This window comes from Mya arenaria, chromosome 3 (genome assembly GCF_026914265.1).
Source record: "Mya arenaria isolate MELC-2E11 chromosome 3, ASM2691426v1".
Lineage (NCBI taxonomy): Eukaryota > Metazoa > Mollusca > Bivalvia > Myida > Myidae > Mya > Mya arenaria.
Genome location: NC_069124.1, coordinates 5,420,213 through 5,437,917, shown reverse-complemented (window position 1 = coordinate 5,437,917; position 17,705 = coordinate 5,420,213). Strand labels below are relative to the sequence as shown.

At 37.6% G+C, this 17,705-nt stretch overlaps 1 protein-coding gene across 1 annotated transcript in view; it reads left to right on the top strand.

Moving 5' to 3' along the window:
• The first annotated feature begins 255 nt into the window (after positions 1 to 255).
• LOC128229053 (gamma-aminobutyric acid receptor alpha-like) overlaps positions 256 to 17,705 on the top strand; it is a 21,785-nt gene continuing 4,335 nt past the window's right edge. Inside the window, exons 1-5 of the mRNA XM_052940699.1 lie at positions 256 to 330; positions 10,286 to 10,398; positions 13,180 to 13,247; positions 13,538 to 13,648; positions 15,067 to 15,194. Coding sequence (XP_052796659.1) covers positions 284 to 330; positions 10,286 to 10,398; positions 13,180 to 13,247; positions 13,538 to 13,648; positions 15,067 to 15,194 — 467 coding nt within the window. The 5' untranslated portion in view covers positions 256 to 283. The remainder of the gene's footprint in view (positions 331 to 10,285; positions 10,399 to 13,179; positions 13,248 to 13,537; positions 13,649 to 15,066; positions 15,195 to 17,705) is intronic.

Below are 17,705 nucleotides of genomic sequence, written 5' to 3'. Positions count from 1 at the left end.
ATTGTTCAACAAGGGAAAAAGGGAAGCCCATTTCTGCCTGCGCGATACCAGACGCGGATGATCAATGTCCACATGGCCCGATGTCCGTCCGCGCTCTCATTTAGAGGAAGCCGCATTCGCCGCTCAATACAGAATCGCTAAACGACGTTCAGTCCTTCGCGATCTGATCAGTTTTGTTTGAACAGACCGCTTCCGACTTGGAATTGTCTTTTCGGTTTGTTTTCTCAGAAAGGGGGAAAAGTATTTGTTGCGACATTCGTCTTGGACAGTTCGTGGTTGAGCGATGGCTTTGGAGTGTCATTTATTTATTGTAGTTCTGGTTGGATTTAGGTAAGTAGGATAGTTTACGTGCCTTTGTTGTTATATTTTAAGCCTTTTGTAAACGATTGCGTTTGAACATATATTTATTTTCTTTTTTAACGACGACATTATCCAAAGCTTATATACTGAAAGCATACATTGTTCTTAAAGTGTCAAAAAGGAATACATAGTTTAAATACTTTGCAAAATTATCTAGCAAACTAGCTCATAGCAAAAGTGAAATAAGATGGCACTCGTAAAAGCTCCATTGTTTCTAAGCATGGTGGACTCATTTTCTACTAGTGTTGAATGTTCCGAGTGACTTTGTGTTTTACAAAGCTGCTCGTTCAACTCAAGCGCGTGTATAAAACGAATAAAATATTTATATGGGAGAACAAAGCTTGTTGCTTAAGTCACTCATATAAGAACAAAATAAATATTTCGTTATTGCAGCCATCGGAGCACCACAATTGTTCTTTAACCGTGGATGAGTTATGTTTAATTTTATATAATTCAATTTAATAATCTATATGTCCACAAGTGGCTGATCATCAAACAATGAACACAAAATACAAGGGAAAAAAGGGTATAAAGAACAAAATACAAAAAAAAAAAAACATAAACTAGTTGTTAAACAACATGCTGTATACAGATAATGTTTAAGAAATTAAAAAGAAATTAATATTTGTATCCGCATTGGATATGTATATTTCAGCTAACAAATACACTGTCATTTACTGCATCTATATTGACTACAAGATATGTGTAGATAACAATTCAATAAAACAATGTCCAACATTTCGTGCGACCATGAAGCATGTGTTGTGCAACTTGTGATGTATTCAGTAAATGTTAATGAACAATTACGTCATTGAAACAATCGCTTGATGCACCCAATGTCGTTATTTTTAATAACACCTTTTACCGTGATGATAGAATTATGGTGTCAGTCTCAAGTTAATTGTTTGCATTCTAGAACACAATAAAAATTATGTAAGTCTCTTGTTAAAAACGTTGTTTTAGGTGAACGCGGGTGTTATTCAATCGTTCGAAAAAGAAGTTACTTTGTATTACGACACGTAAAAAAGTTTTATCATGTGTTAAATATATATGTCACATCAAATAATCGCTAGTATTTACATATCTTTCATTAATCCCAGCAAACTCCCTACTGCAATACGACCTCGCTCGGCGTGGGATTCACGCCGTAGCCGACCAAAATCTCACGTCGAGGCACTGTGGAAACCCTGTAATCGTTGCGACGTGGGTCTTCTCGACGTGAGGTACTTGTCGAGCGCCTGTCTAAATGAATTTGCATCTCATATTTATGTAATTATACGCGCAGGTGATTGGTACAATGTAGATAAATTTTAAATTTTAAATTATATATTTGAATAACTAAAAAAATAATATATATTGAAAAGTTTATGAATGCTTTTTAGCCGATCGGAGAATATATCCGTCCCATATCGGACCGATATCCTTGCGGTTGGTAAAAATCTTTCTTCTTGAACATCTTTCTTCTTGAACATATTAATCACCTCCCTTGATTTTAATTCACTTGATTTTCCGTTGTTTGAAACTTCAATTTTTAATATCTCGAAAATATAAATGTAAAGCACTTTGCAAAATCCACCTCGGAGTCCGATGAGTAGATGCGAAGTCAAATGTTTGTTGGGATGATAACATTTAAAAAATGGAAATGTGTGACCTTTCGTAACTTGGCCCGTGAAATAGATTCTACAAACAACCCGTGACTTTTCCCTCCTGAAATAGACCCAAGTCACGGTTTGTTTTGTCTTTTGTGGCGGAATTACGGATTATGTCTATAAATAGGTAATATAATACAAAAATTGGAAAATACCAGAACTTGGGAATCATTTCAATTTTGTTGTAGACAATAATCCGATATGTTTCCATTATCAAGACTCTCATTCCATGTTTAAAAAGTCAATGGTATCTTACCATGCCTGTCAACAGCTTAATAAAAAAGCGACGGGGTCTGAAATTGCAGTCGCGTTGTTTGCTATCGTCTGCTTTATGCCCAGAACGGGGAGGACGGGACATATAGATTTTGTAAATATCGGTAGGTCTGTCGGTCCGATAATCTGTCGGTGGGTTGATCATGTCTTAATGAAACATATAGTTTTTTTGTTATTTGTGAATTCCATAAATTGCTAACATGTCATAAATATGTAAGAAATCTCTGATTAAAAATCTTAATTTTAAACTTTATTTTATGTACAAAATATTTGTATACTCATTCTACAGTCAACAATCGCCAATGAACATAACTCCTTCGTATAACTTGTGTAGAATAGTGTGTCTAAAATTAAGGTAAACTGTCCAATTGTGGAAAAAATTACTCCATTTCTGTGACATTAATTGTATATAACCAGCTTTAGTCACACTATAGACAAACTGATTGGCATACACACATTCAACATTACCATCGAAACCGCACGCAAATATATCGTTCATATACATGTACCCCTTTCACGACAGTGCGAGATAGAACTCGCCAAAAAATGGGTACAGAATAGTGGTATGATAAAGTACGTACTGGTGTTCTCCTATTTCTATGCGGCATTCTTGGTCATATAAGCGAAACTCCGGACAAAGTGATCCCTATGTGTGTGTCATGCATTGCAGCCGATAAATTTTATTTAAAATCTGACCTGTGTTATTCTCATTTAAAACAACCTGGATCATAATCCATGGCCGAGAGTGTAAGATAGGTTCAACCCAACACAATCCATGGTGTTTTACCGAGTTTTCGCAGAACAACCTGCGCGAGGGTTTAGGATGAACCTGTCTCACGCGAGCGGCCATGACAGATGCTTTTTCTCCCACCTCAGTTTTAATAAACAAAATATAGTAGAGATGATTTTTTTTACATGCGGGTACTTTGCGCGTTTGCAAGTGAAGGATTTTGCAGCATGGCCAAATATTTGGGTCTACTTATCTGATTTAATTTCATTTCTTGTAAAAGATATGATAATGTACGGAGCTTCTGCCACACTTCTTCGACATTATTATGGAAATGTGAGGCTTATTTACGATATGATCGAGTCACGGTACGAATTTATAAGAGTTGTGCAAGATTATATGTATTTGTTCGTACGAAATGGGCCATAAGTTGCAACATGAGCACTGGTTATGCGCACGATTTAGTGTGATACATGCCTAGTTCTGAACGAGATTATTAGATTTTCTACGAAACAGTGTTACACTGGGTAATGTAGTTGGACGACAATAGGTAACATTTAGTAATGCAGTTGCACGTCAATAGGTAACATTAACTAATGCAGTTGTACGACAGTATGTAACACTGGGTAATGCAGTTGGCCGACAAAATACAACATTAACTAATGCAGTTGGCCGACAATATGTAACACTAACTAATGCAGTTGGCCGACAAAATACAACACTGAGTAATTCAGTTGTACGTCAATAGGTAACACTTAGTTATGCAGTTGTACGTCAATAGGTAACATTTAGTAATGCAGTTGTACGTCAATAGGGAACATTTAGTAATGCAGTTGTACGTCAATAGGTAACATTTAGTAATGCAGTTGTACGTCAATAGGGAACACTTAGTTATGCAGTTGTACGTCAATAGGTAACATTTAGTAATGCAGTTGTACGTCAATAGGTAACATTTAGTAATGCAGTTGTACGTCAATAGGTAACATTTAGTAATGCAGTTGACCGTCAATAGGTAACACTTAGTTATGCAGTTGTACGTCAATAGGTAACATTTAGTAATGCAGTTGTACGTCAATAGGTAACATTTAGTAATGCAGTTGTATGACAATAGGGAACACTTAGTTATGCAGTTGTATATCAATAGGTTACATTAAGTAATGCAGTTTTATGTCAATAGGTAACATTTAGTAATGCAGTTGTACGTCAATAGGTAACATTTAGTAATGCAGTTGTACGTCAATAGGGAACACTTAGTTATGCAGTTGTACTTCAATAGATAACATTTAGTAATGCAGTTGTACGTCAATAGGTAACATTTAGTAATGCAGTTGTATGACAATAGGTAACATTTAGTAATGCGCTTGTACGTCAATAGGTACCATTTAGTAATGCAGTTGTACGTCAATAGGTAACATTTAGTAATGCAGTTGTAGGTCAATAGGTAACATTTAGTAATGCAGTTGTACGTCAATAGGTTACATTTAGTAATGCAGTTGTACGTCAATAGGTACCATTTAGTAATGCAGTTGTACGTCAATAGGTAACATTAAGTAATGCAGTTGTACGTCAATAGGTATCATTTAGTAATGCAGTTGTACGTCAATAGGTAACACATAGTAATGCAGTTGTACGTCAATTGGGTTACACTTAGTAATGCAGTTGTACGTCAATAGGTAACACATAGTAATGCAGTTGGCCGTCAATAGGTAACACTTAGTAATGCAGTTGTACGTCAATAGGTAACATTTAGTAATGCAGTTGTACGTCAATAGGTAACATTAAGTAATGCAGTTGTACGTCAATAGGTATCATTTATTAATGCAGTTGTACGTCAATAGGTAACACATAGTAATGCAGTTGTACGTCAATAGGTAACACATAGTAATGCAGTTGTACGTCAATAGGTAACACTTAGTAATGCAGTTGTACGTCAATAGGTAACACATAGTAATGCAGTTGTACGTCAATAGGTAACACATAGTAATGCAGTTGGCCGTCAATAGGTAACACTTAGTAATGCAGTTGTACGTCAATAGGTAACGCTTAATAATGTAGTTGGGCGACAGTAGGTTACATTTAGTAATGCAGTTGTACGTCAATATATTATAAGACTAAGTAATGCAATTGGACGACACTATATAAGACTGAGTAATACAGTTGTACGACAATATATAAGACTGAGAAATGCAGTTGTACGTCAATAGGTAACACTAAATAATGCAGTTGGACGAAAAACTATAAGACTGAGTAATGCAGTAGGACGTCAATAGGTAACACTTCGTAATGCAGTTGGACGATAATGTAATAAGACTTGGTAATGTAGTTGTACGACAATAAGTAACACTCCGTAATGCAGTAAGACGACAATGTATAAGAATTGGTAATGTAGTTGTACGACAATAAGTAACACTCCGTAATGCAGTGAGACGACAATGTATAAGAATTGGTAATGTAGTTGTACGACAATAAGTAACACTCCGTAATGCAGTAAGACGACAATAGGGAACACTGAGTAATGCAGTTGTACGACAATAGATAATACTAAGTAATGCAGTAAGACAACAATAGGGAACACTGAGTAATCAGTTGTACGACAATAGGGAACACTGAGTTATGCAGTAAGACGACAATAGATATTACTTAGTAATACAGTAAGACGACAATAGGGAACACTGAGTAATCAGTTGTACGACAATAGGGAACACTGAGTTATGCAGTAAGACGACAATAGATATTACTTAGTAATACAGTAAGACGACAATAGGGAACACTGAGTAATCAGTTGTACGACAATAGGGAACACTGAGTTATGCAGTAAGACGACAATAGGGAACAACTAGTAATGCAGTTGGCTTACAACACTTAACACTGAGTAATACAATAAGACGACAATAGGGAACAACTAGTAATGCAGTTGTACGACAATAGGGGACACTTAGTAAAGCATTTGTACGGCAATATATAGCACTGGGTAATACAGTTGGACAAAAGAAGGTAACACTTAGTAATGCAGTTGGACGACAAAACCTTATACTGAGTAATGCAAATGAACGACAATGCACGCATGAACTGCGACATTTGTGCAAAAAGTGTCTGGACGGCGATAGTTTTAATAATTCATAACTCGTGCAGACACCACGCGATAATATCCGCGAAGCGAGGACACTTGCTCATAGGACATCTAGCGACATATATTCGACGATGTGTTTTGCACACGCAGTTACTCGTAGCATTTTCCCTGACACTGACAGGGGTAGACCGCATTCGGAACACCTCCATAGAAAATGGAAACTCCGTTTTCACATAAACACATAATCATTTTAATAAAAACAAAGCAAACTGTCTGACGCGAACGATAATGGTGTGAAATTGTAGGTATATACCATCACAAAAACAACTTAAGCTCATACTAAAATAGTCATTTTTATTTTCATCTTGATTAACAAACAGTCGTTGGATTGCATTATTCGGAAATATCGCAAAATACGATATTGAGTAGAACAGAATCAGCTATGACGTTTATTATTGTGTGGTTCACTCAAGTTCCAGAATGTTATGAAAATGATCAAAACGTTTTTATGTTAACTACGATAAATCACAGCCTAAAGATCATTAGTAAACAGAATCCTCCGTTCTTAGGGTATAATGTTCCCTTTCCATGTCTATTGGTTCTGTATAAGTCAGAAAATTGCTTTTCTACAAATAGGGTAATTACCCATAAGCTATTATAGGAAAGCTAAGAACATTTGTTAGATTAATGAAGAAAACATTAGCGGGGAAAATTCTCTCTTGGACTTATTCATGACACTATGAGTATAAATCTGCGAAGATCAGAGCATGCCAGTTATGGTTTTTGTATGCTAAACAATCCCTGTACTCTGTTCAAGTTTACGTATCCGCCCATCATTTTGAATAACAAATCATCATTGATCGTTATTTGGCGTTCTCATATCGAAGTCAGTGTTATGTGATTTATGTATTTCGTGCCGACTTCGTGTCAGCCAAGAACTTGATTGGCATGAATTTCAAAAGAACATCGATAAGGTTTTTCCATCCATTAAACATGTTTTCAATGAATTTGTTTGATTTCGTTCTCCCTGGAATAGCGGCAATTTAGAACCCATACTCGTGATAAAGCACCTTCTGACAGCGATTCTTCTGCGACGTTGAATCGAACTATCAAGGCTTTAAGGAAACATGCGCTCTCCTGCAGGATAGGGCAGGATTACATGATTTAAACATATAAAGATAAAAATCTGTTTTCGCGAAGAATGAGTATTCCATAAATGTTCAATACCCAAAGGAGATGAACAGATTTGCAAACATCAGCATAAAATTAAGAAAATAAGATGCAAAATGAAGAATCCTCAGTTGCATGTATGAATCTGGTAATTCAAATTGCTGTTTCTTTGACATTGTAAAGGTTTTGTTCATGAGGAATAGCCACAGTTGGATGAGCAGTACAACTGCTTAAAGGGCACGGCTTTTGTAATGGTGTCCATAAGTGGAAACTATAATTGTATTTAATCATATTTCATTGCTTAAAGGTACTTTTAAACAATATATGATGAAGAAAACACCAGAGAAACAGCGTAATGTAGCATCGTTTAGTTCATATAGAAAAGGACACGCAGAGGGCTAAGGCTACGAGTTTTTCCAACATCAGTAAGAGCTCTTTTCAATCAAAGCGCTGAAAGCGCTGAGGAACGGTGGCCCCGAGAGAGTAAGCAATTTATTCAAATGATGACAGGAATTTCAGAAACGAATTGATAGGAATACACAGGGAAGTTGAAAGGTGGGGTTCATATGTTTTACAACAACGTACGAGTTGACAGGCTTCAATGTTATTAGGTGTGATATATACATATAGAACATATATATATACAGTGTAAGATAAAAAAATAATGTATGTAGAATATGTTTGAACGTTCAAAAGGGATAAATTTCACAATGGAAATGAACATCACGTTAATTTTGAACAAGAGCTGGCACAGAGACAGCGCGCTCGACTATTCCGCCGCTTTTCAGTGTAAGGATTGAAAAGTTTTGGCGGAACATGCATGGATCGCTGTTAGATAAGATTTCAATGCAAATCATGTGGTGAGATATAAACATAAATGTGGTTACATGGAAAATTTCAACCAGAATGTTTAAGTCTAATAATAAAGGGCAATTATTTGCAAAATACAGTTATATATCTTGGTTATTCAATGACATTTAGTGGTTGAATACCATTCTATAAAGTCTCAATGCAATACATCGAGTAGTTGCTGAGAAATTTACCTATGTGTGCTTACACGCAAAACCTTCACTAGAATTTCTATGTCGAATAATAAAGGGCAACTATTTGCATTTAATGAAACTAGAGCTATCTTACATGGGGAAGTTTGATGGTTGAGTACAATTGTATGAGTCTCAATGCAATACATCAAGTAGTTGCTTTGATATTTATATAATGTGTGCTTGCACACAAAACCTTAATCAAAATATCTAAGTCGAATAATAAAGGCCGATCATTTGCATTAAATGCAAAGTCAAGTTATCTTACTTGGTTAATTAATTAGGTTGGATGGTTGAGTACCTTGTAACATGTCTCAATGCAATACCTCAAGTAGCTCCTGAGATATTAACCTATGTGTGCTTGCACACAAAACCTTAACCTGAATTTCTAAGTCCAATAATAAAGTCCTATTATTTGGATTAAATGCAAACTACAGTTATCTAACTTTCTTAATTCAGTAGATTGGATTGTTGAGTACCATTGTATCAAGTCTCAATGCAATACCTCAAGTACTTAATGAGATATTTACCTATGTGTGCTTGCACGCAAAACCTTAATCAGAATTTCTAAGTCAAATAATAAAAGCCTATAATTTGCATTAAATGCAAAGTAGAGTTATCTTACTTGGTTTATTAAGTAGGTTGGATGGTTGAGTAACATTGTTTCAAGTCTCAATGCAATACCTCAAGTACTTAATGAGATATTTACCTATGTGTGCTTGCACGCAAAACCTTAACCAGAATTTCTTAGTCAAATAATAAAAGCCTATAATTTGCATTAAATGCAAAGTAGAGTTATCTAACTTGGTTAATTAAGTAGGTTGGATGGTTGAGTACCATTGTATCAAGTCTCAATGCGATACCTCAAGAAGTAACTGAGATATTAACCTATGTGTGCTTGCACGCAAATCCTTAACCAAGGTGTGACGCCGACACTTGGGTGAGTACGAATAGTCGAGCTAAAAATTGATATGATAATACCATCTGTATGCAGACAGAACATGGAAACAAACAACATAGCAAATGAAAAGTGTTTTGTACAAACAAGTAGTACAATGTTTTATTTACATATCAAAATCAACGTAAAGTAGTAATACATTCAGTAAATGTCTGTTTTGGAAATATGTATGTGAGCAAACTATGCATGTTTTGATGAGGTTGGCAATAAACACATGTGTAAATGTACATGAAATATGTCAACATTATCAACACTGAAAGAACATGTACAAATGTATAACGAAACATTGCTATATTATGATAGATGGCACAGTGTAATTGTAAGCATGTTTAGTTGTGGAATACGAATGAGTAAGAGATGCTTATGTGTAAGACTGTTTGTCATTATTCAGTAAAATTTACATCGAAATTGGCTGATGAAATAAACAGAGCATCTGAAAAGTTTATGGTCAGTTCGTGGTACATCTGAAATCCAAAACAAGTGACAGTTTGTGTGCTCCTCCTCAAAATGATTTCCATGGCAACAGGGCAATGGTTCATTTAGAACGTCTGAATGAGAAAATGGGTTATATAACTATGGGAATAGTTCTTTCTAATTAACTATGAAGTTTTACGGAACATGTAATGCAATTAATAATGAAAGAAGAAGAAAAACTTGAAATGACAAGGGACAAAGGACAACATTTGCGCGAGCACATAGACAACTTTAAAAAATATATGTGCTTATAGACTATTGTTCATATTTTCAACAGCAACTTAATGCACCCATTTTATATGGCAACTCATAGAAATGATATATTTTATCATTATTTTAATTATGAAGACGGGACACCAATCGTCTCATAGACGGCGGACTGTTAAATGGAAAATACAAAAACAGTAGTTAATATTTTAACGAAGACTCTGTTTAGAGGCAATTATACAAGATAACTACCATTATATCACCCCATGTGTAAAACCTATTGCCGAAACACCCATTTGCGGAACTTTGAATACATTCAATAATTACTTACTAATAAACATGTTGTACAATCTACAGCCAACCCTGTAGCAGCCATGACACACAAAACTTGACAGAGATGGAGTTGATAACTGTAGCCTTGGAGGACATGCTCACAAACTACGACAAGCGTATACGTCCAGGGTATGGAGGTACGTACGTATACGTCCAGGGTATGGAGGTACGTAGCGTTATTACGACAAGCGTATACGTCCAGGGTATGGAGGTACGAACGTATACGTCCAGGGTATGGAGGTACGTACGTATACGACCAGGGTATGGAGGTTCGTACCGTTATAACGACTAGCGTATACGTCCATGGTATGGAGGAACGTACCGTTATTACGACTAGCGTATACGTCCAGGGTATGGTGGTGCGTACCGTTACTACGACTAGCGTATACGTCCAGGGTATCGAGGTACGTACCGTTATTACGACTGGCGTATACGTCCAGGGTATGGAGGTACGTACCGTTTCTACGACAAGCGTATACGTCCAGGGTATAGAGGTACGTACCATTATTACGACAAGCGTATACGTCCAGGTATGGAGGTACGTACCGTTATTACGACTAGCGTATACGTCCAGGGTATGGAGGTACGTACCGTTACTACGACAAGCGTATACGTCCATGGTATGGAGGTACGTACCGTTATTACGACTAGCGTATACGTCCAGGGTATGGAGGTACGAATAGTTAATACGACAAGCGTATACGTCTAGGGTATGATGGTACGTACCGTTATTACCGTTACTACGACAAGCGTATACGTCCAGGGTATGGAGGTACGTACCGTTACTTCGATAAGCGTATACGTCCAGGGCAAAGAGGTACGTACCGTTACTACGACTAGCGTATACGTCCAGGGTATGGAGGTACGTACCGTTACTACGACTAGCGTATACGTCCAGGGTATGGAGGTACGTACCGTTACTACGACTAGCGTATACGTCTAGGGTATGGAAGTACATACCGTTACTACGACAAGCGTATACGTCCAGGGTATGGAGGTACGAATAGTTATTACGACAAGCGTATACGTCCAGGGTATGGAGGTACTAATTGTTACTAAGACATGCGTATACGTCCAGGGTATGGAGGTACGAATAGTTAATACGACAAGCGTATACGTCCAGGGTATGGAGGTACGAATAGTTATTACAACAAGCGTATACGTCTAGGGTATGGAGGTACAAATAGTTATTACAACAAGCGTATACGTCTAGGGTATGGAGGTACGAATAGTTATTACAACAAGCGTATACGTCTAGGGTATGGAGGTACAAATAGTTATTACGACAAGCGTATAAATCCTAAGTCCAGGGTATGGAGGTACGAATAGTTATTACGACAAGCGTATACGTCCAGGGTATGGAAGTACGTACCGTTATTACGACAAGCGTATACGTCCAGGGTAATGAGGTACGTACCGTTATTACGACAAGCGTATACGTCCAGGTCATGGAGGTACGTACCGTTACTACGATAAGCGTATACGTCCAGGGCAAAGAGGTACGTACCGTTACTACGACTAGCGTATACGTCCAGGGTATGGAGGTACGTACCGTTACTACGACTAGCGTATACGTCCAGGGTATGGAGGTACGTACCGTTACTACGACTAGCGTATACGTCTAGGGTATGGAGGTACATACCGTTACTACGACAAGCGTATACGTCCAGGGTATGGAGGTACGAATAGTTATTACGACAAGCGTATACGTCCAGGGTATGGAGGTATGAATTGTTACTAAGACAAGCGTATACGTCCAGGGTATGGAGGTACGAATAGTTAATACGACAAGCGTATACGTCCAGGGTATGGAGGTACGAATAGTTATTACAACAAGCGTATACGTCTAGGGTATGGAGGTACAAATAGTTATTACGACAAGCGTATACATCCTAAGTCCAGGGTATGGAGGTACGAATAGTTATTACGACAAGCGTATACGTCCAGGGTATGGAAGTACGTACCGTTATTACGACAAGCGTATACGTCCAGGGTAATGAGGTACGTACCGTTACTACGACAAGCGTATACGTCCAGGGTATGGAGGTACGTACCGTTACTACGATAAGCGTATACGTCCAGGGTATGGAGGTACGTACCGTTACTACGACAAGCGTATACGTCCAGGGTATGGAGGTACGAATAGTTATTACGACAAGCGTATACGTCCAGGGTATGGAGGTACGAATTCTTACTAAGACAAGCGTATACGTCCAGGGTATGGAGGTACGAATAGTTAATACGACAAGCGTATACGTCCAGGGTATGGAGGTACGAATAGTTATTACAACAAGCGTATACGTCTAGGGTATGGAGGTACAAATAGTTATTACGACAAGCGTATACATCCTAAGTCCAGGGTATGGAGGTACGAATAGTTATTACGACAAGCGTATACGTCCAGGGTATGGAAGTACGTACCGTTATTACGACTAGCGTATACGTCCAGGGTAATGAGGTACGTACCGTTATTACGACTAGCGTATATGTCCAGGGTATGGAGGTACGTACCGTTATTACGACTAGCGTATACGTCCAGGGTATGGAGGTACGTACCGTTATTACGACTAGCGTATACGTCCAGGGTATGGAGGTACGTACCGTTATTACGACTAGCGTATACGTCCACGGTTCTTCAGCTTATATTGGATACTGATTAAAAGTGAATGCTTGGAACTGCCTGTTAATATTATGTATGACTGTCGCTGTGGAAAATGAAGTAGGAGCTTCATTTGAAATTAAGTTATTGAAGATTAGATCCATCTAGTTTGCAATTATTCTAATGAAAGATAATATTTCACTATAAAATTTTATCGATTTATAGTCTTTTTGTCGATTATTTTTTGGTGGTTGTATTTCAAACACGTCAACGCAGCTAATGTGACTTAATAACTGCTCTTTCCATTCCACATTTGTAGATGAGCCGGTAGAGGTTCAGATCAACATCAACATCCGGTCCCTAGGCCCCATCTCCGAGATGGACATGGTAATCTCACACACGTGCGTAATGGTTAATCTGGAATGGTAAAGCTTTAACGACATCCAGGATAAAGTCAAACAAACTCAATACATGGGCATTGTCCATTGTGGATAACCGCGCCCATAAAATTCTATGTCATTGAATTATCTCTGACTACTTTGTAATTTGGACGGCCTACTTGTATGTGCTTCACGGCCTTCGACGGATTTTACCAGAAGGACCAAAAATTTAAATACTAGTTTATGTTGTGTTTTCGATTAATAAAATAAACTTTAAACATCCTTTCCATGTTCTAGGCGTTCACGATGGACTGCTACTTCCGGCAGGTGTGGACAGACGAACGCCTAGCGATGAAGAGCCATACCGCCAACTCCAATATGACCGAGTTCATACAGCTCAGCATTAAGGTAACACTACTCGATAACGATATAAGAAGTCGGTTAAGGTCTACTAAATTACCAATGACAATTACCCTGTTGCCAACTGGTATGCAACCACGCCCTAATATTGCCCAAGACTGATAACGTGTATAGGCATGTGCTAAATATACTTTTGTTAAGACTGAAATAACTGAATAACTTAAATAATGGGTATCAAGTGGGTATATAACTCACTAACTGGAGCTGTCACAGCAATATATTTAAATTCGTTGAACTCGTGTGTGTGTGGGGGGGGGGGGGGGGGGGGTATTTGAAAACGAGAAATCAAAACCTTATTAATCTCGTCGACCCTTCCACGAGTTATCGTCGGGATACCGTAGTTACCAACAGATCCACCATCCAAATTCTAAGTTTAAAAGGCCCTATCACTCCGTCATCAGATGGTAATTTGTAAAACACACACACAAAACATCTTCGTTTTATCAGGGTATAATTAGTACTTATATGCAACTAATGAAATACCTGGTTCTACATTAACATTTTGAGTAATAGCCAGTCGAAAAAATGTTGTTTTTTCTATGAATTATTCATGCCGCGATATGTTAGTTAATAAATATAAATTTCGCAGAAGGGTGTTTGACCCTTTGAAAAATTCAGGACATAAGCTGGAACCATCATTCCATACCTACATCGTTGGGCTTTGTTGACGAAGATGGAACAGATGGTCGAGTTGCATAAACGTCAGCCACTCACCTCTCATGTAAGGGATTCGAGCTCCATAACGCTTGGCTTATATTGGCCTCAAGAAAGACACCAGTGCTGTTTCCAAACATGACTCGAGCGCGATTTATAGCAGTGTTGATGTCTTCACAATAGGGCTAAACGGAATGATACGGAGATGCTAGTAGAACTTTGCCAATGTACAGATTATCACGTGACGATATCCTTGGCCAGTCATCCTATGGCGACTCTGAAGGTTGCTACAGAGATAACGACACAGTGTGTTTGACTATAAGAACCTGAGACCTGTGAGATATGGGGCAAAGCTTCGCAAGTTTCGATAGCTAGCATAGTTTCGATATCTCGGACACGAATTTGCATGTGGCTCCATGGAAGAAGATATGGAGGAGGCCAAGCTTTGTATCTTCAACATAAACATCCACAAGATATGCGACTTCTATAAGCATAGATCACGTTCAACCCATTACATAAAAAAAATCACGCATTTGCAAAACGTTGAAGATAAAAAATAAGTTTTAAGGTGGAAATCTTTATTGGAGCTTTTCGAAAAAGCCTTACAAACAAGTTATTCACATTAGGAGACCAATTCATGGTTTTGTACCGCACACAGTTTAGACTACTGCTACCTCTTACTCCAAATGAAAAACATGTATATTGTGACAAATGCAAGCATTCACAAAGGCTGACTTGTTCATTTATTCCAGATTTTGGAGCGGATCTGGTACCCTGATACCGTGTTCTACAATGGCATGAAATCCTATCTCCACACCATCACGACGCCAAACCGGTTCATTCGCATCTACAGGAGCGGCAAAATACTTTTCTCCCAAAGGTAGGGACTTTCACAGTTAAATTAGTCATAGTGTATGTGTCTTGTAAAAGAAGCACTTAGGTTGGAATAGCATATATACCAAACTTGAAGTGGAACAGGATATACACCGATGAATAGGACATACACCGCACTAAGAGTGGAATAGGATATAAATCACATTCACTTAAAGTGGAACAGGATATAAACCGCACTTAAAGTGGAAAAGCATTAAAACCACAATTAGTGGAATAGGATATACACCGCACTTAGAGTGGAATAGGATATAAACCGCACTTAGTAAAATAGGACATAAATCAAACTTAGAGTGGAATAGTTAATAAACCACACTTGGAGTGGAATAGGATATAAATCACACTTAGCGTGTAATAGGATATACACCGCACTTAGAGTGGAATAGCATATACTCCACACTTAATGTGAAAAACATATTAGCCACACTTTGAGTGAAATAGGATATAAACCGCACTTAAAGTGGAATAGAATATAAATCATTTAAATGGAATAGGATATAAGCCGCACTTAGAGTGGAATAGGATATAAGCCTTACTTAGAACGGAATAGGATATAAACCTCACTTAGAGTGGAATATGATATTAACCGCACTTAGAGTGGAATAGCATATAAACCACACTTAGAGTGGAATAGGATATAAACCGCACTTAGAGTGGAATAGGATATAAACCGCACTTAGAGTGGAATAGGATATGAATCACACTTTAAGTGAAATAGGATATAAATCACATTTAGAATGGAATAGGATATAAGCTACACTTAGAGTGGAATAGGATATAAACCGCACTTAAAGTGGAATAGGATATAAATCACATTTAGAATGGGATAGGATATAAGCCTCACTTAGAAGGGAATAGGATATAAACCGCACTTAGAGTGGAATAGGATATACATCGCACTTAGAGTGGAATAGCATATAAACCGCACTTAGAGTGGAATAGGATATAAACCGCACTTATAGTGGAAAGGCATTAAAACCACAATTAGTAGAATAGGATATACACCGCACTTAGAGTGGAATATGATATAAACCGCACTTAGTGGAATAGAATATAAATCACGCTTAGAGTGGAATAGGCTATAAATCACACTTAAGAGTGGAATAAGTAATAAACCACGCTTGGAGTGGAATAGGATATAAATCACACTTAGAGTGTAATAGGATATACACCGCACTTAGAGTGGAATAGCATATACTCCACACTTAAAGTGAAAAGCATATAAGCCACACTTTGAGTGAAATAGGATATAAACCGCACTTAAAGTGGAATAGGATATAAATCATTTGAATGGAATAGGATATAAGCCGCAATTAGAGTGGAATAGGATATAAGCTTCACTTAGAACGGAATAGGATATAAACCGCACTTAGAGTGGAATATGATATAAACCGCACTTAGAGTGGAATAGCATATAAACCACACTTAGAGTGGAATATGATATAAACCGCACTTAGAGTGGACTAGGATATAAACCGCACTTAGAGTGGAATAGGATATAAACCGCACTTCGAATGGAATATGATATAAACCGCACTTAGAGTGGAATAGGATATAAACCTGACTTAGAGTGGAATATAATATAAACCGCACTTAGAGTGGAATAGGATATGACTCACACTTAAAATGAAATAGTATATAAATCACATTTAGAATGAAATAGGATATAAGCCCCACTTAAAGTGGAATAGGATATAAACCGCACATAAAGTGGAATAGGATATAAATCACATTTAGAATGGAATAGGATATAAGCCTCACTTAGAAGGGAATAGGATATAAACTGCACTTAGAGTGGAATAGGATATAAACCGCACTTAGAGTGGAATAGCATACAAACCGCACTTTGAGTGGAATAGGATAAACACCGCAATTAGAGTGAAATAGGATATCAACCGCACTTAGAGTAAAATAGAATATAAACCGCACTTAGAGTGGAATAGAATATAAACCGCACTTAGAGTGGAATAGGATATAAACCGCACTTAGAGTGGAATAGGATATAAATCGCACTTTGAGTGGAATAGAATATACACCGCACTTAGAGTGGAATAGCATATAAGCCACACTTTCATTAAAATAGGATATTAACCACAATTAGTGCGGTGCATATACCCTTTTAAGATGGGCATTCAGTATGTAACGCTGCCTTTGATTATGCTTATACTTTTCTGTTTGAAATTATAAATAAAGCGCGTTCCTGTTTAACTGATCGTTCCAAGGCGGTAACCCATGCATCTGGCAATAAATATGTGTAGATGCATCTGTGGTTTGTGTTACAGGGGCGTCGTTCAATGTTCGACTACTGGGTTTGTCACTGTAGCTTGTATCGTCTTATGATATATATATATACACATTGGATTACAATCGATATTGTTCAAGCAAGTACATGTTGACGAGTCGATTGTCTTCAGCTTTCAGGAAATGACAAATAATGATGTTTATCAGGTCTCAAATTCGACTCTTATTACCCGACCGGGGAAAATATTATGTCAGATAA